Consider the following 27,851-nt stretch of genomic DNA (forward strand, 5'->3'; position numbering starts at 1 on the left):
AACAGCGTGCAAGCGGGCAATTGTTTTCCAATACAACAACTAATTTGGATGAAATATTTTTCTGTATCTGCCGTTTAGGATTGAGTAACAATATGCGTATTACACAGGTAAATATTTTCGTTATTGAACACAGTCAAAATGACTACTCAACTAGGAACATTACAGCTGCATTCAGACTTGTTTATGGAAGGAATAAAATTCTAAATTTTAATGTTTACACGTATATTTTGAAAATTTTAAAACTTAAATGTTTGTATGTACTATTTAATTAAGATGTTTTTTGTCAATAAAATTAAAATCATATTTACTTTTTATATTATTTCTTTCCCCTTTAAAACCCTCTGAAAAAAAAGCATTGGATATAGTGACAATATAGACGTCCGACACAAGTACAAAGTTGTCCCAGAAAGTCGATATCGTTACGTCGAACTTCGGATACGTCGATGCAATTTTTACAGTCCCAAGTTGAATATCGAGGTAACGGTATTCGACTGTATATAGGAAATGATTTCTTAAATTGTATAATAAAAAGTTATTACAATTTAAGAAATCATTTCCTATATATCTCTATTGTAGCAAAATCAATCGGATCGAGAAATGCCTAAGGGAAACAATCCAGATATGCACGAATTGCCAGATAATCAAGTTAGGCTACAATGTAAAATTGGCTATGAAAGCAGGCAATGTTATCAATAAGGAAACAAATTATAATAAACAAAGTGAAAAAAAAAATACTTAGACAGTTCTCAGATATAAAAACAATGTGCAGGAACAGAATATGCGCAAAAACCCACTTTTAATTCAGGCTCGATTAAGATTATTATAAATATTTACAATATAGCATTTTACAGGTCCTTTCCTAGTTCGATGTGGTCGTTGAGAACATAGACCATATTTCAACATACTTTTCTCTAATCTCCGGTATACGGAAAGCATATATGATGGGATCACAGATGAGATTTAGGGTGTACAGTAAACCAAGTAACCCATTTGATGTTGGAACTAACATAACTTGAAATCCTGGCAAGGCACAGACAAAGTAAGTAATGAGAATAATGAAAATGGTAACTACCGCCTTTTTGTTGCTGGATAGTTGTCCTGAAGGGCGCCGCTTTAGGAAGCTTTTTATCATGCACAATATTATTATATAAATAATAATAAAAAATATAAAAAACGGCCAATATAGCAAAAGAAATAAAGTGCTTATCAGCCATATAATGAGAGTGAATCCAAAATATTCATCTTTGCATAGAGTTCCAAACATTACTGTGACAATTGCACAAGAAACCAACCAGATGCACACTGTCATAATATTTCCACGCCGTTTGGACATCAAAATATTGTATTTTAAAGGTTTCCAAACCTTAATTAGTATATCAATTGAAAGAAACATCACTGTCGCAAGTCCTGCTAACTGTGCGATTACATAAACGCTCTGAAAAGCCTGCTTGAAGATAAACTGTACATAGAATAAGTAACTGCTTCTATTTAAGTCGAAAGACTTAAAGCTACATCTGAACATTAAGGCAAAATCTATGTCGTCTGCAATACGCTGGTTCCAAATCGTCGAGAAATTGTAGAAGTACTGCAAAAATTGAAGCAGTGCTATGAAACTGTCAGAAATTGACAGACTTATCAAGAACTTCATCTGGGTTTTCAGTGGTCCTTTCAACAAACATAGCACAACAATTGTGACAATGTTAAAAATTGCTGCAATAAAAGATATGATACATATGATGTAGTCCCAGTATGTTGTAAATGACTCATTGTACATGTAATAAAAGTCATAATGATACTCGTTGCTTCTGATTTTGTTTTCTGCATTTCTTCTGAAACTGTCTGAGTTGTTGAAGCTTCCTTCGAATTCTAGCGATATATTTGAACTTCTATCCGTTCGATCCATTTTGTTAATCTATTCGTATTTTGTTACTCTGAGCTAGTAGGAAGTCAGTGTCTCGTCTTATTCGCCCGAAGACCGGTATGCAGTGTTGCTTCGCTAGATCAGTTTGGTGTACACTACTGTCAGTGGGTTGGTCAAAATGTTTTACTGTTTCACACTGTCTCTTGACTGAAAATAGAATCGATGAAAAATGTTAAAACATTACCAAACTACATTGACCGATAACGGTATAAAATTCGCATATATGGCAAGAAGTGTAGTAATTCGTATATACATGGTAAAGAGAGTAGTAATTCGTTGACGTGGGAAAGAGTAGTAATTCGCATACGTGGGAGAAAGAATAGTAATTCGTTTACGTGGGAAACAGAGTAGTATTCGTATACGTGGGAGTCAGGGTAGTAATTCGTGTATGTGGAAAACAAAGTAGTAATTCGTATACGTAGGAAACAGAGTAGTAAGTAATTCGTATACGTGGAAAACAGATTAGTAATTCGTATACGTGGAAAACAGAGTAGTAATTCGTATATGTGGGAAACAGAGTTGTAATACGTATACGTGGGAAACAGAGTAGTAATTCGTTTATGTGGGAAACAGAGTTGTAATTCGTATACATGGAAAACAGAATAGTAATTTGTATACTTTGAAAGCAGGGTAGTAATTCGTTTACGTGGAAAAGGTAGTAATAACTCGTATACATGTGAAGCTGTGTAGTAGTTCATAAACGTGTGAAGCAGTGTAGTAACTCGCATACGTTGAAAAGACTGTTGTAAATCGTATAAATGTAAAGCAGTGTAGTAATTCCTATACGTGTGAAGGATTATAGTAATTCGTATATGTGGGGAGAAATGTAGTAATTTGAATACGTGGGAAAGAGTGTAGTAACTTGTATACATGTGAGGAAGTGTAGTAATTCGTATACATGTGAAGGATTGTAGTCATTCATATACGTGAAAAGGAGCATAGTAATTCGAATAAGAGGGATAGAGTGGAAAGGGGCGTAATAATTCGTCTACGTGGGAATGAACGTAGTGCCTTGTATAATAAAAAAATTAGTGTAGTAATTCGCATAGGTGGGAACGAATGTAGGAATTCGAAAACTTGGAAAGGAGTGTAGTAATTCGAAAACGTAGGAAGTATTGTAGTAATTCGTATACGTGGGAAGGAGTGTAGTATTTCGTTTATGTGGAAAGGAGTGTAGTTATTCGTATAGTTGGGAAGGAATGTAGTAATTCTCATACACGGGAAGGAGTGTAATGATTCCTATACGAGAAAGGGAGTGCGGTAATTGACATAAGTGTGAAAGAGTTTAGTATTTTATATACGTGTGAAGAATTGTAGTAATTCGCATATATTGGAACGAGTATAGTAATTCGCACACTAGAGAAAGAGTGTAGTTAATTGTGTACGTGGGAAGAATTGTAGTTATTTGTATGCGTGGGAAGGTGTGTAGTCATTCGTATACAAGGAAAGGGTTGTAGTTATTCGTTTTGCGCGTACTTGGAAAGGAGTATAGTTATTTTCATACCTTTGAATGAGTGTAGCAAGGTCAAAAGATATAAAAGTCTGTTTTATTGAAATTTTTACAAACTAATATTTATATACATATTATATAAACATACTGTACATTAAATTTACAAGTGCATGATAATTCAAGTTTGCTCAAGTATTCAGACAATACATGGTCGTATGCATCTAGTAAGGCATTTAGAGCACAATTTGATAGTAATAGAAATAGTTTTATCATAACGAACTTTGATACAAAATCTTTTTATACATGGTTAGAGCTTTCGAATTCTATAATGAATGTCAGTCGTATAAATGAAAATAGTATCCCGTCTGTTGTTCAATATAGGATTAAGATATAACTGGTCAGAAGTCATTTCAACAGCATTGGCGTAAAATAAGTGATGGTCATTTTTAAAAGTTACGTTAATCTGCCCTTGAATGAGGAAATCGGTTTGTCATGTTTCTTATAGAAAAACTAAACATATATAGGTTATAGTATTCTTCAACGGTGGACGAGATGGCAATTAAAGGGAACTTTCAAAAAAGTTCATACATCTTATAATTCATATTTTTCTACTATTCTTTCCGAAGAAATTTATTTTCTATAGGTAAATCAAATATCTCTACTGTAAAACAAAAGAGGTGTTGTACATGTCTGTTCAATCGGACAGTTTACCCAGCCGAGAAAAGTTCAAACATCTATGGGTTATGTCCGATTTCCTAACTCAGGTGGAGATAATTTGTCGCTTTAAAAGGTTTCAACAGAATATTTTAAGAAACAAAATATCAAAGCAAAGTAGTGCTTAAACTTAATTACGCAGTGTATCTGATATACAACCCATGCTTCATTACAGATAAATCGATATGACAAAGATTACTCACATGTGCCACCTTTTTCTTTTGGCATAAATATATGAACCAGCCCTACTCTTACCATTTTAACAAAAGTAAATGATTGTAATCACTTTGTTTTTGTCTGTCCGTACAAAAATCAATTAATGTACTCTGTTTGTAACACGCAAATTGATTGACTGTTAAAGGTTTTTGATTATTCACGCAAGGGGAGAAGTTATCTCCCTCATGCAAGCTCCATGAATTTGAGTTTATTATGGGTGTTATTCACCTTGAATCATTCGATTATTTACTTTGATTTTGTATCATAATGTTCTGGCAGAATATTTTCTATTTGAATTAAGTTCATCAAAAAGTAGGGATACGGAGAGAATGTTGATGTATGTGCACATAACCATGCTTGTCCTCTTTGTAGATCTATCCAATCATCATACCGCATAAAAACTTATACATTTTTTTTTTAAAGAAAAAAATATTTACCTACAGATAGGCAATTTAGTTTCAAAATATACAGCGTGTCTGATTTTTTTTTTCATTTCTATAATTAAATGAAATATAACTTATCAAGAATGACTTCTCAAAACTGCATGACTAAAATGATTTGCAAATAGGGGCGTATGAAGCTTTTAATTGAAGTTCCACATTAACGTTTTTGCAACGCTATAATTTGGTTACACTATTCTAGCATAAAATTAATAAATGAATATATTGTTCCTCAACTTCATTAAATATCTATGAAATGCGCACGGAAATGTCGGCGTTATTTTTGTGACGCGGATGTCATTTCCCTTTGAATTATCAATTTTGGGACCGTAATTCGTTTACGCTTTGCCATTGAACGTGTATATGTCAAAAGGAGTTTTAACAGCACGTGAATGCGATAATCTGTCTGTTTACTCCCATGTTAAAACACCCCTGGAAAGTGACAAGAACAGCAGTTTTATGCTAGATTGATTATATATTTTGATTTATAACATATATAAAGTCAATATACTTGTTACCACATTATAGCGTTGCAAAAAAGTTAATGTGGAAAGAGCATGTAACTAGCTCACGAACCGTCCGAACGAGTCCCATTACAAACATCCCCCGGACGAACGCTCCCCATGGGGCTCGAACCGTCGACCACCCGATGACTGGGTCACGGTGACCGGTCTATAAAATAGAGAAAAGTAGAAACTTCACAGTTCGCTCAACACGACAAAAAACGAAAATGTTGCAGGCTCGGTTTGATTGAGCCTGTTCATGGACGGTAGTGGAAATGCATGCTACCGTCCACGCCCTCTAGCCCCGGGTTGAGCAGAACTCAACATTTACACATGCTAAAAATACAAAAAGCAATTTAGAGACATCCGCAGATGTATTCAAACGGCGGTGAACATGGAACCTTCAATAATACACGTGTTGAGGCGTGTAATTCCATGAAGAGCGCAATAACAATTATTCGTTCAAAAACGTAGTCAAAGAAAATCTCTTGATAGACTCACTGTTTTTCATTTTAACGTACGTGCGCATAAATGTTTGTGCTGTACACTATTCTGACGATGCGGCCTGGGGTGATATGGGCATAGTTTTCAAAAGCAATCTCTAGCTTTTATGCTGGACAATATTACGGTAGGACTTGACTATGAAAAGTACTTAAAACGCCGAACATCTCCAGTTCCAGGCTCCCAGCTTGTTCCGTCAGTTACAAAGAGCACAACAAAATATTGGTTCGCCTATAAAAAATGACCAATCGAAAGCTGGCTTACAAAAGCCATAGTGCCTTACTAGGCCGCGGCAATCTTTATTGACCAAAAAGAGCTAAATAACACGCAATGGACCAATCTATCGCAAGTAGAATATTGCATCATTCGCTTCTCCCTAATGGCAGAATCGGGAAACTTTTGGTAACTGAGCCAGTTGAGCACTTAGAAGCTTGCGTATTTTAATATTTCAGGGAATGGATTCATTTTAAGGCAGAATGTTTCAGGGTGCTTCTTTAGAGGTAACAAGTAAAATTTTGATGCAGAGCATCAAATCGCCAGAAAACTGAATTTACAATAAAGTTAAAAGATCACGAAATTTAATGATATACATATATTCCATATCGACAAAATTTATCACGTGATCCGAAACAGGTAAACAGAGAGTTTACCAGCCAGTGTCTTTATATATACATACCACATGTACACATTGCAAAGATTAACTAGTATTATCTTGAATAAATAACATACAAAAATTTATTTAAGTTTCATTTGATTTTTTTATTTACCCAGCAATACTGCTGCATTGTCCGTCAAGAACGTTTGGTTCTTTTAGACAATGTATGTGGTAATTCATTTTTCCTCTGACTTCGACAACATTTTGCTTTTAGAAGAAATTTATTGTCTGTTTTACAAACAATTAAACGCATCGTGTACATAACTTTCAATAAAAAAATCTATCCCTTTTCAAAGACCCTGTTTTATTTCTTCTTTCTTTTATGTAATAGGCAATATTTTAGTAGTCCATTTAATTTTTACTCCAATTCCAAGAACTAATAGAGGCCATTTCTGAAATTATGTGTAGAATGTTGTAAAGACTGGGATTATATTAGGATTCTGTGTAGTTTGAGGGCCTAATTGTCAAAGTTTATCTGTAAGCAAGTGATAAGAAAAAGATGAACTGTGGCTATTATCTGACATGGTTGTAAACCCGTCTGCAGTGTAGTGAGAATGTTTACCCGTTTCAGATCATGTGATAGGGCTATTGATACGGAGTTTAGGGATAAGTTCTTTATACATTTTTCCTATTTTCCTAAAAAGCAATCTTTTGAAATAATAAAAATCTTTTGCAATTTTCACCTCCTAATTCCTTTATGTAAGCCTTTCATGAACTGTCTTATTTTTCTTTTATTTACAATATCATTTTTTCATTGTCACATTTTAATAACTTCTCCTGCCAGATACAGAATCCTAAAGCGTATCAAATATAATCGCCGGTTTCTACCGGCGACTAATAATAAGTGATGACATAATTTGCATCGGGACTTTTGCCAAACATACATTAATCTTATTGAAACATTTATGTCAATAATCTGAACATATCAAAACATATCAAAATATGTATTAACAATTTAATTCAATGAATTGCAAAACGTTACAAATATGGAAAATCTAAATAAAAGTATTGGATCTGCTTTTGTGATTTAAACTGACGCAAATACCTCATTTTAGTGTCAAGAAAAAAAGATAAAATTTTGATTTTTATGTTAAGATTTTAATACCATTTGCATCTTTATAGACACTCCAGTTAAAGATATCATTCAATGTGAGCTAACTTTGTCTTAGACTGGCAACAGTCGTTAGAGTCATTAAATGTAAAGCACTTGGCCATAAAATCAATCCTCTCTGATAGCACTTTCTGAAAAAGAATTACAATATCTCTTACCTCTGCGATGAGCTAAGAGAGAAAATGGTTTACTGAGAAAATATCAGTGCCTGTATATGAAGAAGAAATAAACTTTATTACAGATTACTTGATCTCAACACACTTTGTTAGTCTAACTATGTCTTAGATATTTCACAAACGATTGTGCTGTCAAATAAATAGAGATAAGCAATAAGACACTTACCTTGCGCAGCTTGCAAATGAGGAATATATGATCACACCCAATCCGCCGCCGTCTGTTTTATACCAACACGATAATTAGAATTGATTACAATTTACCAATCACAGGGATAATTTTGAATAGGTCTCAAATTATTTCTTGAGGGTTGTTGATTATGTTGTAGATTTAGAACATCTTCGCATAGTCTTTATATTGAAACAGGGAGGTACGACAATATACCGCGCGGACAGATGTTATGCAAATCATGTAATATGAAACAAATCGAAACAGAATACCACTTTCTGCGTGTTTGTCCACATCATAGTGATCTGAGAATGAAATATTTTAAACAATATTATTGTCATTGGCCGTCTGTGTTTAAACTGGATATTTTTTGTCGTCAAAATCAAAGCAAACTGCACTCTTTGTAAATTTTTAAACTTAAAATAAGTAACGTGTCAACTGAGAAAAGTTACTAATATCTGTTAGAATCGCCGTTGAAAATTATTTATATCTGTTATGTTCCAGTTGTCCAATGTACTCTTCAGAAAATGTTTAATCTGTCATTTTCTCACTGTATTGTATAGTTATATTGGCAATAAACATTCTAATATGTTTTATACTTAATTAAATTCGTATTTGTATTCGTATTCGATTATGTTGTTAAGGAAAATATTCAGACGTAGTAAATTTGTTTCTGGTTTTGTTAGTCTTATAATGGATATCGTAGACTGATAATTGGTAAACTTCTAATCCATGTAAACATGGCTTAGTCAAAATATCATATGCAAATAGTAGATTTTCTTGTTAGTCTGGTACACTTTATGTCGCCCTTTACTTTTATTACTTTAGTGTAGTAAACTATTTTGCTTAAAAAGAGATAAATATTGCAATAAGTTAAATGGTACATCCTTTCAAAGTGACCTGTCTAAAATACTGAGCACGAGCGTAAGCATATCGCTTAAAATGAGACAGTGTGGTCTAAACACTTGTTTTCTCAACCGAATGGCTTTTATAATCTATTTCTGTAGCTACATTTCAAAATTTTAATACACCTTTTATTCTGATTTAAGCGAAAGGTATATACTACGTTACTATTACAACCATCCAAGTATGTTTAAATTCATAGAACTTTTAAATACTTCTAATTTGAAAATATGAAATAGGTTGGCTTTATTTTGTAATAAATCGTATAAAACGAGAAACGGTTATTTAAATTATTTGTATGATTAAAAATTATTTGTTGTTAAACATACTAAACTGTACTGTTTGTCCATGAAAGCAAGTTTGTACGTTTCTAAATACTTGTATCATTGATGTCTGTACATAGTTCATTCTCTGTTCAGTCACTGAACGTATATGTAGAATGATTGATTACTGCATGCTGTATATAGCTATGATTATGTTCATGTCATATTATTACGAATTCTGTTCTGTTCTGTTCTGTTTTGTTCTGTTCTGTTCTGCTTAAATTTTCACATAATATTTCGCCGTCTAAATTACGATAACACTGAATGGCATGAATGGCATTATTGTCTTTCAAAGAATTATGTTTTTGCTGAAACGATTCCTATAGATGAGTGATAAGTCATTCTAAACTTGACCAATATTTGACAAGATCTACCAGAAACGTAAAAGTAACAAGCCTGACAGCGGCATGTGTTTCTGCCTTTTTGCTGTTCAGTCAGTAAATTTTCATTGAATACCACTTCGAATTATGTACAATTGACAGTAAAGGTGTGTAATTTGTGTGCAGAGTAAAAATGATCATCCGCGCAGTCTGGTCAGGATCCATGCTGTTCGCTAACAGTTTCTCTAATTGCAATAGGCTTTGAAAGCGAACAGCATGAATCCTGACCAGACTACGCGGATGCGCAGGCTGATCTGGATCCATGCTGGTCGCAAAGCCACTATGTTGGTTTTCTCATGGCGCGGCTCATATACAATGTATGTTTATCAACGTGAGCATAGCTGGAATGACATAGGGAATTCATAATTAATTACCTATCCTGTAAATAACAAAACATGGAGAGCGAAATGCGATAACCATAATCTGCCCCTAATGCATTTTTACATCTTCTTTATCTTTTTTATTAATAACAAAAATAAAATAAAAACAAAGTGTTGATAACAAAGTTGGCGCGTGTCTTGTATGCATATGACCTGTTTTTGTGCGTTCATTTCATGGTCTATACTAATGTAGCTATGTTGCCAAAAAGGATTTGTGAACAATCCTTAACTGACTATTTGAGGTCATTTTTGCAATGGCTTCCAGCGGATTAGTCAAGCTTAATGTATATAATAGAACCTATACTAATAATAACACGATACCCTAACATTTGAAATTTTCTTATAAGTGAAAAAAAATGGTGTAATATCTGCAAATTTCGATGCCATTATTGACAAATTGTAAGTTTCTGACTCATATATCAGCTGTTATCAATACGCGCTTGTCCATAATGTCAGTAAAATCTGTAAAAAGATGCAAGATATTGGATATATGACCCAGGAAAGTGCCTACGCATTTACATACCGAACACTTAAATGGGTTCTATTACTGCTGCAAATCAGCTGAAATTACAGCTGTGTTTACTTATTAGTATACCCCAGCAATATTTCGAAATAATGTGCGTACATTTGTTCCTTATTAACAGCAATCATTCCACAACGAGAAAATATAAAGCAAAAAAAAAATAGTTTCTCTCAGGGAATACCTGTAGAAGAATTCCATTTGCAGTTTAATTGATTTCTTTGAACACCACAAAGTCTCATGGCGCTGCGTTGATTAATAAATATACCCCTGTAATATTTCGAAATAAGTTGCACATCGCGATCATTTTCTGAAAGGTTTTAAACCTGATTGGTACTCCATGGCAAGGGTGCATAGTCCTACCCTATATGAACGTGTAGTAATATGACCTTGCAAATATTTGAAACCAAAATTTCTCAGACTGGTAGGATAAGAACAGTCCATAGAAGGTGATCAGTATTGATCGGGTCAGGAAGGATTTTGACCTCCTTCTAGCATCTACGACCCAGACGACGTAACCATAATAATATTTATGCATGGACATATAGATACTCGTAAAAGACCTGACTGCAGTTCAAAACAAGAGAGAGAAAGATGCACTGACAACTTTTTTTTAAGAAATATAAATTAATTTAACATTCCACACTTATGCCAAAGTAATTTCATAGGACCCTTCTTTCTGTCACTTTGATACAGTAGAACCTAAGCCATGGAGTCACACCTGTCAAATGAAACTAAAACCTTAGCCATGGAGTCACGCCTGTCAAATGAAATTAAAAACTAAGCCATGGAGTCACGCCTGTCAAATGAAACTAAAACCTAAGCCATAGAGTCACACCTGTCAAATGAAACTAAAACCTAAGCCACAGAGTCACGCCTGTCAAATGAAACTCAAACCTAAGCCATGGAGTCACGCCTGTCAAATGAAACTAAAACCTTAGCCATGGAGTCACGCCTGTCAAATGAAACTAAAACCTAAGCCATGGAGTCACGCCTGTCAAATGAAACTAAAACCTAAGCCATGGAGTCACGCCTGTCAAATGAAACTAAAATCCTTAAAATGATACTGTTCTGACATCTTGATTTAACATGAAGTTTTGCAGTAAACTTAACAACCGTACTATTGCACACCTATTTATGAAAGCCGAATCGTTTTCTTTATTGACGAGACAACTTGCTAAAAATATATAAAGATTCAACTAACACATTAACTGATCATGGTCTGCACTGGTCGCAAAGGCAGAATCACTTGTCGCGAGCGGACTGAAGATTAAGAAATAAACAACAAATCAAAAAAGAAGATGAACATTAATCTGACCAATATTTGTTTCAATTTATTCATATATAAACATTTATCATCTCTTTACTGTTACAGACAGACACATGAATAACCGTTATTCATAGTTATTTATTCTTGCATAAAACCTTTGTTTTTTGCCGATTTCGGGCATGCACAAACAGGAAAAAAACGTGTACAAACAAGGAGATTCTCGTGAGCACGCGCTGTTGGTGAACGTTTTGAATATGCTGTTGCGGGTCCAACGTAAGCAAATTATGGATCCCGAATCAATTTTGGCCGAAGTCGAAAGATCCGAGATTTATGAAATCTTTTCATCTGCATTTTTATTAAAAATATCATTTTTCAACCTAACTTTACTTTAACTTGTAATAAGCGCTACCTCTCTTGATACGCGACTGAATTGACGTTCCTTATTATTGTATTATTACGCGTATTTGACTCAAAGTAAGTTTACACGCCACGATTTAATCCCTGAAAATGATAAGCAAACAACATTTACAAAAATACAATTTCGTTTTCCAAATTAATTTGAGTCGAGAAAGTTGACATGCTAACTTTAAATCTTACACTAAAACTTTTAAAAAATGTTTGTGTCTACTTTACACATCTATGCAGTCTACTGAAGTAGTGATGGTGTGTAATGTAAAGCATAAACATGACGAAGCGTAAAGTTTGAAGGATTTTTCCATAGTTAATGAACATTTGATGAACAGAAGGTATCTATTATATATTTTTCAATTTATTTGTAGATCTCACCAACCATGTTTGAGTTTATAAATCCAATCTAAGTTCATTATATCGATGTTGGAAAAATTCAAATTTTTGTGTTTATCAAACTTTGATCGCGATGGGGTGGGGTGCAAAGCAAAATTTTCTAGTTATAGGCCTAGAGATTTCAGTTTTAACGACATGAAGAATATAGGTATCGATACCAGTTTCTATAAAACGATAATATTTACATTTAAAAAGCGTAAGGGACAAATTATTAATTTAAACCAAGCAGAATTGTGTTCTGCCGGCACCTCACCTGCACATTGTGTAAAGACAGGATGCCGTGTATGCCCTTTTCTCATAATTCCGAGCCTCTAAAGCTAAAGTTCCTACCGATATATCGGAAAAAGGGGGAGTCATGCTTATTTTACATATATTTAATATTAAAGAAATTACCACAACAAGAATGTCCGTTCGACATGTATGAAATATGCACGGTTTCTGTATGCCCTGGAAATGCATAAATAAAACATGTGTCCATAACAACCTGAAACGGCCGACTTCGATCGGCTAATGTCAGCTGAATAGTCTTGTTTTTTCGATATTTCCAGCACTTTAGTTGTGTTTTATGCAAGAATAGCGATAACACACGTTTGTTTCGTGAAACAACATCTGCAGAATCCCTCGGGCTATGTTGGTGCACTCGCCCTACGGGCTCGTGCACCAACCAATCCCTTGGGATTCTGCAGATGTTGTTACACAAAAAAACGTGCGTTAACCCTACATTGTTTAAATTTATATATTGTTTGTTTTGTGTTCGTTTTCTATCTGCTGCATGAGGGAAGGGAAGTCTGTAATGTTGTCAGAACTTGTTGTCTGAAGCTTTTGCCTTTGATTACATATTTTGAAACTGGTATTGCAATAACCTTTGGGGAAATGATTCCGCACTAAGATAACCTGTTAAGGTTTGCGAACTGATTTCCTTTAGCTAGATAAATATCGAGAAAATTATCCGGTTATCTAGTTTATGTTTGCGAATATTTTTCCAGTAAGATAATTATTTTAACACAAATAAAAGTCCGGAGAGAGCATTGAACTACCACCTGTCAAATTATCTTTTACTTCACATAAGTAAGCGCTTGATACGAAATGATTTGTGTTAGCAGTCATTGAACAATCGGAATACTCTGAACGTAGTCGCTTTTTCCATAACTAGCAATACGAATCTTATCGTTACCAAAAAAATAAAGTTCATGTAAAGTGTTTTGGAACTGTCCCTCGAGTTAATTAAGAAATAATTTATAGCAAAAGAGTGTTTCACGATGGGCGGTAATACGTCGGGCGTAATAAAATCACGAGGGCGCAGCCCGAGTGAAATTATTTGTACGACGTATCACCGCCCGGGTGTATAGATAGTGTTAAAACACGATTTTGCTATCAATTATTTCAATTCTAATATGCCCTTAATCTAAAACAGTAGATAAAATATAGAAGCGCTCTTTCTTTGTCGCAACAAAAACTTTGACGTCACCGCACGTTAACGTGAAGTCATTATAGCGTAAGAGTGTTTTAACAGAGGCAAGCATATTAGAATTTTTTGTTTTATGTCTTTTATGCCTCATAGACCTTTGTGTTTAATAAAAACTGTTCAGAAAAGTGTAATAGTCATTCAAGATAGGTTGTTCTGTTCGGAATTATATCAAATAAATCTGCTTTGTAGAAAGTATCAAACTTCTTTTTCAAAAATATTCTGACAGTATATCTATACTTACATGTATTGTGTTCCTACCATATTTCTCCAGATACTCCCAGTATGGAAAATGTAACAAACATGTACATTTCAAAACGTTACAAAAATTGCAAAGTAAAAGGGAAAGTAGAGATTTCAAAATGACACAATGTTAAAGAAAATATATAAATTAACCATATTTCATTACTGGGAGTACCTAGATAAATATGCTAACTCTTACCCTGCTAAATTTCAATAATGAAGTTGTCAATTTTTCAATTTCGACGTCTGACTGTCCGGAAGTGGGGCCCCTTTAGGCAGTCCTTTTCCGAAATTCAACGTTTATATCAGTATACTGACACTTGTTTCGTAAAGTAATATACATGTTTTACATGCTGTTAAAGTATATATTATCACGAGAATCTCTTTTACACATGTGTAACTGACACTTTTAGCAGTTTTGTTAGTTTTCGCGGACTGTCACACTTAAAATATCGGACAATGCCGAAAATGTCGTTTTCCACAGAAAGAATTAAAGATTATTTCCCATGAAATAAGCATCACCTGATTTCATCAGTTCAAGACCTATACTAAAGTATAATTTGGATCATTAGTAAATCTTGTTCACTCTGCGTCTGAGACTTGTCGTACAATTTTTTGACAGTTTGGTAAAACTATATATGAATAAAATCTTGTCTACACCTTGCACTACTTTTATCTACTATCATGATAAAAACATGAATATTCTTCAAATCAATACGTCACCCAGTTTTGAAAACAAATTTTAATATAAGTTTAGATTACTCTCCTAGTAACAAACAGTCATTAATTTTTGAAATGTTAATTAAAAACGATAAAAATCTGGAAAAATACATGTGAAAACTTTGCTTTTATCCATATTTCAGTTGTTCTTCGATGTTTGATATTTCCCCCCAAATGCACATGTTTTAGCAAATGACAATTTCATTCAGCGACAAAGAGAAATCGTATCATCACCATGTCATTTGGTTTATTTGAACTTTTAAATTCGTGTTTTCAGCTTGAAGAGGTTTTATTGCATATTTTTCTCATCAGACATCTGTCTTTGAGAGTCCCTGGTAGATGTACATAAATGCCGTAAGTTTTCATTTTTCGTTATATTATAAATTTATTTATTACTAATTTACTTTACTTACTTTTTCAATATTTTTGTTTTTATATTTTTGTACATCTTTTCGTTCAAATATTTATATCTGTGAGTGTAATGTCTATACAAAGTCATACTTTGTAGCTTTTAATATACTGCTATGTCAAACTTTGCAATATTCTAAATATTCAATATACATATTTTCAATCTAAAAAGCGTTTATTCAACAGAAAATCATTTGTCCATTGATAAAAAAATATTTGAACCGCACCATGAGAAAACCAACTTAGTGAATTTGCGACCAGCATGGATCCAGACCAGCCTGCGCATCTGCGCAGTCCAGTCAGGATCCATGCTGTTTGCTTTCAAAGCCTACTGCAATTAGAGAAACCGTTAGCGAACAACATGTATCCTGACCAGACTGCGCGGTGCGCAAGCTGGTTTGGATCCATGCTGGTCGCAAACGCACCATGTTGGTTTTCTCATGGTGCGGCTCATTTATTTAATCCGATAAATATTTTATTATAATAATATTAATGTTTTAAAAAATATAATCTATAAAAATATACTGAATAAAACAGCTGAGCTGCCATTTGCTTATTTTGCAAATGCCTTAAAAGTACAAAACATACTTTTTAGAAACTCAGAACACGTTTGAATCAGTATGATGGTAATAACATACCGTAGTTTAAATTTCAAAATTTTCAGCTCTCTCAAAGATGCTTATTTTTTTAATATTTACTACCGCACCTCGTTTTTATTTTAAAAGATACAAAATGCACATGTAAGCTGTGTTTTAGGAAAAAGAGCGAGAACCATTTGTAAGATAGGTTACTTTTCCTTTGCAATGATATAACATGGGCAGGATTAGGATTAAGAAACGGTGTTCACTCAACAATTTCACTATATAATACAGCAAACTACAAAGATAATTCAATATGCAACACAGGTATTATTTGCAAGTCTATGTAGCTGAATAGAGAATGAAATATAATTCAAATTATTGGATTAGTTTTTTTTTTAATTATACTATGTATACTTTACAAGATGAAATCAATATCACGACGTACCACAACAATATCAAAGTATTTTTGTATTCAATGATTTTATGACAAATATACTAAGACTAAAGAATAAAAAATATTAAATTGTACAATATAAGCAATATACAATAAAAATATTACACATTGAATTTTGCAACGGTTGGCATGCCACAAACGTTGTTATTCCCTACAAAAAATGTTGCATGTAATGTATGTTTTAAAGATTTCCGGCGGATATCCTCGGCTCCTGGGCGATCTGGAAAAAGCTTTCCGGCAACAATGACGACGACTGGATTGACCGTTTGAACCACATCTACACAGTGGTCATTCTAGCCGTATTCTCCGTGTTTGTCGCCGGCAGCTCGTACGTTGGTGAGCCAATAGCCTGCTGGCATCCGACGGAGTACACTGGTATGTAAGATGTATCCTCCCCGCCGCCCGTCGAAGGCCGAGGTACTTATATAGTTTCGGTGCCCCCATCTCCCCCGCCCCAACCACTCCCCCAGTGTCCGTCTTTCCGTCCGGGGCACCCAGAAAGTTTCAGCCAGATTGCCTGAGGAAGACAAGATTAATGGCTATTTGTACTACTAAATAAATGATACATAAATTATAGTGTTTTATTCCATTTTTCATTCGTCTGGATTCATTCTTGGTTGAAGTACTTCCATAAAAACATAGTACAAATGCAAAAGGACGATTCGATCTTGTACGTTTCAGTCCGACTTCCAGATCAGTCTAATATTCAAACGAACTACCAAAAAATTTTGAAGCAATATCTTGACAATGGATACAAAACATGATTTCTACAGTGTGAAGATCGATAAACTCACATCTAGTATATAAAGTGCAGGGACGGATCCAGAAATTTTTCCAGGGGGCGGGGTTCCACATGTATGTTCAGTTGTAAGAGTGAAGCTTTTAAAGTTCCCCCCCCCCCTCCCTCCCCTACGCTGGATTCGCCCATGAAGTGGGTAAAACTTTATTAAAGTAATTTTTTATATCATTCTTCCATTCCAGCGCACCAAGTGAAATATGCAAACAGCTATTGTTGGATAAAGAACACGTACTACGTGCCAATGAGTGAAACGATACCACGTGACAACAGAGATCACGTGCATCTAGAAATCACGTACTACCAATATGTTCCACTGATTTTGCTCTTCATGGCGTTCCTCTTCAAAGTATTCTTTTCTTTCATCCTGTTACTAATAGAAATTAATAGAAACTAACGTGAATTTAAAATCTTTCATCAAAAATAACGAAAACAAATACATTGAATAGTGTTTATGTTTTGCATAGAGCTCTAATTTTTTTAAGTTTAAGTTCTTCTTGAATCGTTAAAGCCAATGCACGATTTTTTAAAATCGGCTGAAAAGTATGAAAGCTATGATCCTACGTTGTGTTGCCCATGCTTTGATGATCTAAAAGGTTAATAGAATTTTGAACTGCATTTTCTTAATTATGAAAAAAAAATCTCTGCATCACCATGCTTTACCTCTTAAACTCAAGAAACTGCAGTAGATATTTCATCTAAAAAGGTGTTTGCTGAATAACAATTTCAGCAGTGTGTAAATGACGACATAAACACTAAAATTGCTGCCTCCTTTCAGTTTCGTGTGAATGACGTCATAACACTAAAATGGCTGCCTCCTTTATGTTTCTTGTAAATGACGTCATAAATACTAAAATGACTGCCTTCTTTCAGTTTCGTGTAAATGACGCCATCAACACTAAAATGGCTGCCTCCTTTCAGTTTCGTGTAAATGACGTCGTTAATACTTAAATCACTGCCTCCTCTTTTTCGTGTAAATGACGTCATGAACACTTAATATGAAATAAGGCAAAGCCTCAAAGCGACCTCAAAGAAATCGGATTTATCTAAAAATATTATGCATCATTTATTTGTCACAAAGAAACTATTCACTAGTCACAAGAACTCAGGAGAACCTATTCACTGAAAAAGTCTACATTTAGTGTCACCATACCTATAACAGTGAATATCATACGTTGCAAAATTTATGGGAAGCCGGTGTCACGGTGACGTCATTACCGCGTTCCCGTTTCTTTTTGCTTATTATGACATTTTTTCCATTTTCTTGCCGATGCTTGATCTTTTAAATGAAAACAATATTTTTTTCCAAACAACTGGAAATCATTTTTTCATTATTGTTAAGTGATGAATAATTTTTAGCAATTGAATGAAGTTCTGTATTCACTCCGGAAAGAAGTACTTCCTGTGAGCACCAGTCCGCTAGGGTGCGCTTTTTAAAACTTCCGACGAAACTTTTCAAATCCATCACCAAGTGTGAAAGTATACTTGCGTTACCGTAAAGCTCGATTCTCGAGCAGGCCCTTCGGGCCTGCTCTTCGAGCTCGCTAATAAGTATAGTTAACCAATGTTCTGTCTGTAAATTTTGAACAAAATATTCGAAGGCATAGAAAAGCATATATCCATATTGCTTATCTCCCCTCCCTTCCACAATCTTTCACATACATTGCAACTACTTTCTAAAAGTCAATTCATTGACTAGAGTTTTAGCAAAATTACACTTGGAAAAAGTTTGGCTATAAACTTGAGAGGCTCACTACGATCCCTATCAAGCTAAGAAACTAACCTTAATCATATTCAAAAAAAGGTCCCAGACTGTTAGCAGTTAGGTAAATTAAATTGAATTTCGACCAAGAGTGTTTGTGTTATATATAAAATTCTGATCAAGAACTTTTTACAATGAATTTGAAATAAGAACTTTACAAGTAAATGGTTGTTTGTCATTCTCACATACACGAGTTTTACCATAGCTGTATTAGTGGAACACAATTTGTCCTAAAAGAGTTTCATTTGACAATAATGGCATTTAAAATAATTAAAATAGTCCGTGTTTAGGTGGCAGGATTATGTAAGTTCCGGTATCTATACTACAAAAGAATATCAGAACAAGATGATATTGAATGTGATGTTACACAGGCATAATGTGTAAATTGTTTTGTTTTATTTTTTGGATTGTTTTGTTGTCGTTTTTAGAAACTATTTGTTTGTAACAATTGAACTGAAAAGAATATGTGCATTCCCGGATTCAGAAATTTTTATCAGAGAAACAAATTGATAGCAAAGGCATGATCGTTGTAAACAGAAACAAAATTGGTAATATTAAATGACTTGCATTAAAATATTTATCCAAAACTACTGAGGAAGAGTGTGTTTTACGCATGCTCACTGACAACACATAAAGGCCTGATATTGGGTCACTTTTGAATGACTGTTGCACCATATATAATACTATGAGGAAAATTTTGTAAATGACAAAGTGTTCGAATTTATCAATGTTCGTACAGCCCCCATTTTACATATCCCTTTCCGGTGCTTACTTCGTGTGAGTTAAAATTAGCTTACTAAATATAAATTTGAATTATGTAAAGTTTTCAGCAAAAGCATTATTTTGATAACAATAAATGATAACAATTTGCAGAAATAAAAAAGTGACAGGTAAAAAATCCCTCGTTATCTGTCCGGGTTTATGCAACAGTTTCGTTTTTGTCGTGTTGAGCGACATGTGAAGTTTCCACTTTTCTCTATTTTATCATCAGTACAACTAATGGTGCATTTTGGGACTAGATTCTGTACACCCAAATATCACTATTATCTTTAACTCATGAACACTATTTTCCATTGTCTGTCTAGTCTTGATACATTTGAAGAAATGATTAGATCTATGTTCATTTAAACAAAACTTTTTAAAACATTTCCCCTTCTTATTTTCATAACAATAGCAAAACCATCAGGCTTACTGTCAAAACTGAAAGCCAAACAGAAAATATCAAAAAGAACAATTTAATGCAGAAAAAAGAAAGAATCCGTATCACCATCACTAGGGTTTCCCGTCAGATAGGCAGCGCCTAATTTCATATTATGAAATAAGGCAAAGCCTCAAAGCGAGCTCAAAGAAATCGGATTTAGCTAAAAATATTATGCATCATTTATTTGTCACAAAGAAACTATTCACTAGTCACAAGAATTCAGGAGAACCTATTCACTTGAAAAAGTCTACTTTTAGTGTCACCATACCTGTAACAGTGAATATCATACGTTGCAAAAATTATGGGAAGCCGGTGTCACGGTGACGTCATTACCGCGTTCCCGTTTCTTTCTGCTTAATAATGACATTTTATCCATTTTCTGGCCGATGCTTGCTCTTTTAAATGAAAATAATATTTTTTTTCAAACAACTGGAAAGCATTCTTTCATTTTTGTTGAGTGGTGAATATTTTTTAGCAATTGAATGAAGTTCTGTATTCACTCCGGAAAGAAGTACTTCCTGTGAACACCTATCCGCTAGGGTGCGCTTTTTAAAAACTTCCGACGAAACTTTTCAAATCAATCACTAAGTGTGCAAGTATACTTGCGTTACCGTAAAGCTCGATTCTCGAGCTCGCTACAATAAATGGCTGTCTAAAAGTAAATTTCAAAATGCCATACCATGTTCAATACACAGGTGCCCGTCCAGTCTTGGTGCCCATATAGGTGCCGCCCCCACCCCCTAAAAAAAAAGTTAAAAACCACTGTTTTAATCCTAAAACGAACAAAAAAAATTGAAAAAAATTGTTTTCCTATATACTCTTATATGGAAAAGGTGCTCGTGTTGCCGTAATGCTATGGAGGTTTACTAGGACACGCCGTGGAACAACCAAAATGTCCAGTTCAGTAACAGTTAAGGCTACCTTGCTACAATTTACACATCATGCATTTATAAAATAGTAAACAATCTTGTTCTGTCTAGTAAACAGCCTTAAATAACTTACATTTAAATTCAAACAAGCCAAATTGTCTAGACACTTGCAAAATAACAGTGACGATCGGCCATTTGTTTCAAAACGAAAGTAGAAAACCTGTTCCGTTGTTTGCATCTTAGAATTAAAATGTAAGTTATTTAAGGTTGTATACTAGGTAGAATAGGATTGTTTACGGTTTTCTAAATGTCCGATGTGTAAATGGCAGCAGGGTAGCTTGCATTGGTTCTGAACTGGGCATTTCGGTTGTTCCACAGCGTGTCCTAGTAAACCTACATAGCGTTACGGCAACACAAGCACCTTTTCCATGTAAGAGTACTATATAGGGAAAAAACAATTCTTTTTTTTTTTGTCGTTTTAGGCTTAAAACAGTGTTTTTATTTATTTATTTATTTATTTTGAATGGGGCGGCACCCATATGGGCACCAAGACTGGACGGGCACCTGTGGTTCAATAGTGTTCCGACTTTAAAAATTATGTCAGCGTTGTGAAACCAAATACCATTTTTCCAAGATTACCCATAACAAAAACAAGTTATCTGCTCCGTCTGTTTTCTCAAATTCTCAAAGCTTTGTTTCTTACGTTGGATATTCATTATCCATTCAAAAAAAACAAGGACATGTATCACAAAGGGAATGCCATGTTCCAAAAATAAAGCCTCCGCAAAACGAAACCCAAAGCACCCAAACGCGCATACTACAAACACACGCGCACACACATACACACATTTTAAATAATATTGCATTTTAATGGAAACATCTATTACGGTTATAACCTTTATTGATAAGGCCATTTAAAATACAAGCTAAACAAATTCATTTTCATGTATTCTAATTATTGATTGTATTTTTATGATAAATGCTAAAATTGATAACTGGAGAGACCTTTAGTATGAAAGTATCATATTGCACATTTATGTTTTAGGCTCTGATTGTATACGCGTGCATGTCAATTAACCAAAGGCTTGGCATAATTTAAAAGGGCAAATGTTTCCAGATGTGAAAAGTGTAGCTGAATATGTTTTAACCACAAATTTACATTCTATACTGTTATATTATATTCTTTTTAGCTTCCATGTTTGATATGGCGGAACTTCTCTGGGTATTCCGGCATTGACCTTCCAAAGGTCGTTGAGTTAACTACTAAAACGCATTACATCGAGGACAGTAAACGCTTGGAAAAAATCAATGAGATTTCAATAGTGGTGGATCGTTGGCTAGAGGCAAATAGACAGTACCACTGGAACATACTGGTTAGACTAAGGCAGAGACTGTCAAGAGTTTGTTTCTGTATGAACAGAAGAGAAGGGACATATCTTACTGGTGATTTTACTAATTCTTTTTTAATTTTTCAAAACACAGCTAATTTTAGAAATCAAATAGTTTATTGAGCGAAATGTCTACCGATGTTTAAAACATTACTGCATTGTTTATTAAAAAAAAAACAACATTTTTTGATATGTAATTCATTTTCAAATTGAAATGACAATCCTGATTGGACTGTATCTTCTGTATCTTGCAATATCCTCATAACGATGAAATATTTCATCTACAATCACGTCATCATCAATCTTTTATTTTTAATTCGTCGATTTTCTATCTAGTAAGCACATCACTAGGCGTTACATGATTCTTGTACTTTTACATAGGGCTCTACATGTTCGTGAAACTATTGTTCGCTGTTAACGTCGTATCACAGTTCTTTATTCTGGACGCTTTCCTAGATGGTTTCTTCAGTCTCTGGGGCATGGAGGCCATGTACAGTCTTGCCCATGAATATGCCATTAAAGAGTCCCGGAGGTTTCCAAGGGTTACTCTTTGCGACTTCGAAGTTCGAAGACTACATTTAGTTCAGGTAAGGATTACATAAGATTAGATTTGCTGTTTTGAAATCAAAATTTTAATAAGAAGAAGTGGTTATGATGTAATGTATTTCTAGCCGACACTGAACAAAAACATGTCATATTCTTGAAAGTCAAAGAATTGTTTCAAGGAAAACTTGAAGTATTCTTGACGGTTTCTGTACTGCATGTTTTATATCCAAGTAATCCATTTTATTCAGGTACACCAGTTTTACTTACAACCACTGTTAGGCAATAAACTTTGCTACTTTGCGATCTTTGTAAATGTGTTTTATCTTTTCACTGCAGCCGCATACAGTCCAATGCGTCCTGCCTATAAACTTGTTCAACGAGAAGATATTCTTGTTTCTGTGGTTTTGGTTCATCATTGTGGCCGCAGTCACGTGCTTGAATATCTTATTCTGGTTTTGGAGATCATTTTTTCAGAGTAACAGGACATGCTTTGTGAAAAAGTACCTCACAGTAAGTTCCAGGTACGTAAAATCACCAAAAAGCAGCATATACTAGTAGTACCAAATCTGATAACTGAACAACAATTTAGCACAGGAAACTTGGTAAGCAATTTCGTTGTGACCGCAATGTGACCCCTATCAATTTTGAGATCGGTTGCTCAAAGGTCAATGGCGGTGACCTTGAGCTGAAAATCGGTTTCCGACCGATAACTGAAGTATGTTTCGTCGCAGGAATCTCAGACCCGGTATGCAGGTTGGTCGTGGCTAGCAAAGAATCATAATGATTTTAGTTTGGTTGCTTGAAAGTCAATGTCGCTGAAAAAAATAGTTTACGGTCGTTTCATTCCAAGATTCTTGAACTTCATAGGCAGGTTGGTTGTGACCGGCATATGACCGCTATCGACTTTTAGATTATTAGGTTAAGATCGTAGGGATCTTAAGTTTTAAGTTCGTCACGTCAACGGTACTTATCTGATCTCTCATGTGGTATCACACTCAATAATCTTCTTCATGGAGACGAGCATCTTGCATACGAAACCAACAAACTAATCTTCCTACGTGTCCAGATCGAGCTACATAGCGGCAACTAAAAGATTTGACATATGACGGGGACATATTTGGTGGTTTTCTGCATTCCTTTTATCCCTTGCGTGACATCATCACCCATACCAATTCACACAATTTTGTTTCTTTTTTATACCATATTCACCTCATCTCCTAGTTTACCTTACACAAAGGAATAACAATGATAAAGTTATTATAATAGTTTTTGCGGTAAACGTAATGATATTAATCCTTTTTGCGAAAGTTTCAATTAATAACTACTTTCACTAATTTACATTACTTTCCGGTCGAATAAGTGCAATGATAATTAGGCCGACTCCACCATGGAAAGGAATCAATATAAGCATTTACTTGCTTGTTTTCCAATCCAACATTTCACAAATGTATTTTGCACATGTATTTGATTATGTAACATTATCGAAAGAAATAAAAATATGTTTAAACTAAGTTTGTTGATTTATAGTTAAAAAAGATGCTTCGGCTCAGGAACCTAAACCTTAGTAGACAATCTAGAATAGAACACATAATTCCTATAGTTTCACGGTAAGTCGTGATGATCTTGAGCTAAAAACTTGGCTTGTAATAACGTGTTTCTTTTTCACATTTTCATTAATAATTAATATGACACCATTTAAATTATACATGTTTGGATCATGTGTACAGCAAAAAATTTAGGCATGAACCTTAGAACAACTGACTGATATTGCAGTGACCTACGTAGTTCTGACAGTCAATAACGAATCTCAACTTTTAAATGTAGTGCAGTCAGTAATAAAGTCCACAAAACCTTTGTGTCAAAAACCTGCTTTCAGGGAATGTGTCGCTTACAGTGAAAACTCTTGCTTTGCAATTTCCCGTGGTTCTCAAACATAGATGAAGGAGCAAGTTATGTGTGTACCTATTCATGTTGTAGTTAAAGACACATTGCCATCTCGACACTGCTATCTTCACACAGGTTTTTTCCATGTCTTTGATTAATTTCTCCAGCATCACGAACTTGCGACAGGTTTGAAAGAACTATTGTAACTGCTAAAAATACTGTCTACCTTTTGACAGAATTCACACATCGACGGACAAGAAACTATGCAAAAAGTTTGCCACATATCTTCGGGACGACGGCATTTTCCTGATCCGAATGATCCAGAAGAATTCCAACGACATCCTAGTGACTGATTTGATAGCGAGGCTCTGGGAAATCTATCTTGAAAAACCAGTCGTAAAGAAGATGATAATGACATCAGATGGCGGGAATAATGGAAACAACAACACAACGTGTGGAACGACGCCGCCAGCAAAGGAGAAATATTGGAAGGAAAAAGACTAACAGACTAGATATATGCGTGCGAGCGTGCGTGCCTGCGTTTTTTCGTTGAAAAAATACCATAAATTGACCGAGTTGTTGTAATTTTATGTTAATATTGTAATGCACTTGTAAATATGCACTGTAATATTACTACTTTTGCTTCAAAAAACTGCTCACGTGGTGGAAAAAAAAGTTTTTAAATTCCCTTTGAACTACTGTGACAGCTATCTGTATATGTGCACTTACGGCCATTTCTTACCCGATACCTATATAATGCCACGTAGTTTGATTATTTGTGAACGGATTTCGTTTAAATTTGGAATATTGATAATTTAATACATTAAACTTACTTTTAAGCTGACAAAGATACAGGTATAAAATTTAACGAATAAAAATATCACTGTACAATCCGAATTCAAAAAACGGCATAACGCAAAATTCGTCACTGAATCACATAACAGTTTGTACATCCGAGTAATTAATACTTTGCTTGTCCTCCCATTGTTCTCACAACATGCACACACCTCTGCCTCATTGACAACATTTCGGATGACCCATTGGGGAGTATCCCTCTATTCCTGCACAAGGGCTTTGGACTAAGAAAATAACTCGACATTAAAATTTCAGTGATAATTGTACATTTTGTATCATAATTTATTGTAAATAGATTCATTTTGTAAATATCTGCAGTCAAAATATCGTTATATAAATGAAATCCGATCATGCATAAGCTACTTACGTGTCTGAGTTAATGTCCGGCTTGCAACATGCCCACTGCGCGACCGCACTCTTGGATATTCATCTTGTCCATTACAGTTTTGATAGCTAAATTAAGTTTTTTTCAGGGTACATAGACGTCTAGAGTAACTAAATGAAAAGAAAAAGTCGATATTTTTGCTTACCAACGTTTCCTCGTGCAAAATGTTGAAATCGCGCACGCATCAGGCGTAAAACTTCTTGAAACACCTTAAATTTCTGTACAGCTAAAGTAATCAAACAACTTTATGTAGAGCTTCAAACTAAAAAAAATGAACCATATTCGAGAAAACGGAATTTAGAAAGTTAGAAATGGCTGTAAGTGTTTATTAAAATTACAGGAAAAAAGTAATCTCTGTTGTTTATTTTCATTGCTGAGTACAAAAGATAATTTTACTACTAGAAAATCAGGTTAAATGTTTTTTAAGATAGCCTTTTCTGCATTAAGTGTCAAAAAAGAACTTTGATTTTAAATGTTTTGCAATGTAAGTTAAAATAAGTGTGTTTATATAAGATGTCGTCTTTGTGGTGTATATGTTTCTTGTTTGAAACAGTTTTTTTTTTAATCAGTCTTGTTTTAACATTTATTTATCATGTCTTGACAATGCAGATAACGTTTAAGAACGGCTAAAAGAAGATATTACATCTGAATAAATGTTTCCTTATTCAATATCTTTCTCTTATATTAGTTTTTTTTTCATTTCAGTGACATATAGAAGCTAACTTGTCGTTTTTTTTCAAGAATTCTTTGTTTTTATTTTGCTAAACAAGGTAAAAACGGGTTCCAAGTTTTATTGAAACGGGCTTCTAATATGAACATGGCGTACCACTTTTTGTCCTCTCATTGAAGTACTTGAGGTCATGATTTAAAGAACTACATCCTAGCCGTAGTCTTGTGTGAAGTACTTGTTCATTTCTTGTACCATGATAATAGTAAGAGTGGGGTTTTTGGCAGTTTGTGTTGAGTTTGTTTTTGAAAGCAGACAGAGATGGGGCTAGTTTTGTTGATTCAGGATAAGAATTCCAGTCACGTATAACAGAAGGTAAAAAGTAGTCTTTATACAACTGAGTACGTGTATTAATTTGAGGGGTATTATTGATGTTACGGAGATTATATCTTGATTGTGTTTGACCTGGAATGAGTTGAGATAAGTAATCTGGGGCGATATTTTGATTCATTTTGTAAAAGGTTGTCAGTTTATGTTTTTCTCTTCTGTCGGCTAATTTTTCCCATTTGAGTTCAATATAAAGTTTTTCTATATTACATAATTTTGTTGCACCCGTTACAATTCTCGCTGCCTCAATTTGTACGGATTCAATATTTCTTTTTTCTTCTATGGTACAATTGTCCCAGACAGAGTCACTGTGAGAGGTCGGATAAATTATATGTATAACTGTTCAAGAGACTTTCTGTTTAGTATAAATTTCAAAGATCTTAATATTCCTAATCTTTGCCATGCTTTAGATGTGGTTGCTGTGATATGTGACTGCCATTTCCCGTTGTTGTCAAAAGTAATGCCAAGATGTTTATGATGTTTGACAGCTTTGATTGGAATGTTGTTCATTTTTAAGACTGGCTAATTTACTTTGTTCTTTTTTCTTGAGATTAGGAGCGTTTCAGTTTTGGAAGGATTGAAATCTACGAGTCATTTGTTCGCCCAGTTGTGAATCTTATCTAAGTCTGTATTTAGAGTATGGGCTGCAGTAAATGGATGGTCTACGATTACATAAAGACTTGTGTCATCTGCAAAGAGTCTGATGTTGAGTTTACTTCATTGACTATGTCATTGATGTATATAAGAAATAAAAGGGGGCCTAAGATATAACCTTGTGGCACTCCAGCGGGAACTGTTTGCCATTCA

General features: G+C 34.3%; 1 protein-coding gene across 2 annotated transcripts; it reads left to right on the forward strand.

The window, feature by feature from the left end:
- Positions 1-15,082: 15,082 nt before the first annotated feature.
- On the forward strand, positions 15,083-26,659 carry LOC123526258 (innexin unc-9-like). Of its 2 annotated transcripts, XM_045305331.2 has the most exons (7): positions 15,083-15,215; positions 16,492-16,679; positions 17,286-17,449; positions 22,123-22,375; positions 22,702-22,907; positions 23,203-23,387; positions 24,987-26,659. In XM_045305331.2, exons 1-7 carry the CDS (start codon positions 15,211-15,213, stop codon positions 25,252-25,254), a joined length of 1,269 nt encoding a protein of 422 aa, XP_045161266.2. In that variant the 5' UTR covers positions 15,083-15,210; the 3' UTR covers positions 25,255-26,659. The 2 variants fall into 2 exon arrangements, with proteins under 2 accessions (XP_045161266.2, XP_045161267.2); XM_045305332.2 differs by lacking the exon at positions 16,492-16,679 and having other exon boundaries at positions 15,090-15,215.
- The last annotated feature ends 1,192 nt before the right edge of the window (positions 26,660-27,851 follow it).

Source organism: Mercenaria mercenaria, chromosome 14 (assembly GCF_021730395.1).
Source record: "Mercenaria mercenaria strain notata chromosome 14, MADL_Memer_1, whole genome shotgun sequence".
Lineage (NCBI taxonomy): Eukaryota > Metazoa > Mollusca > Bivalvia > Venerida > Veneridae > Mercenaria > Mercenaria mercenaria.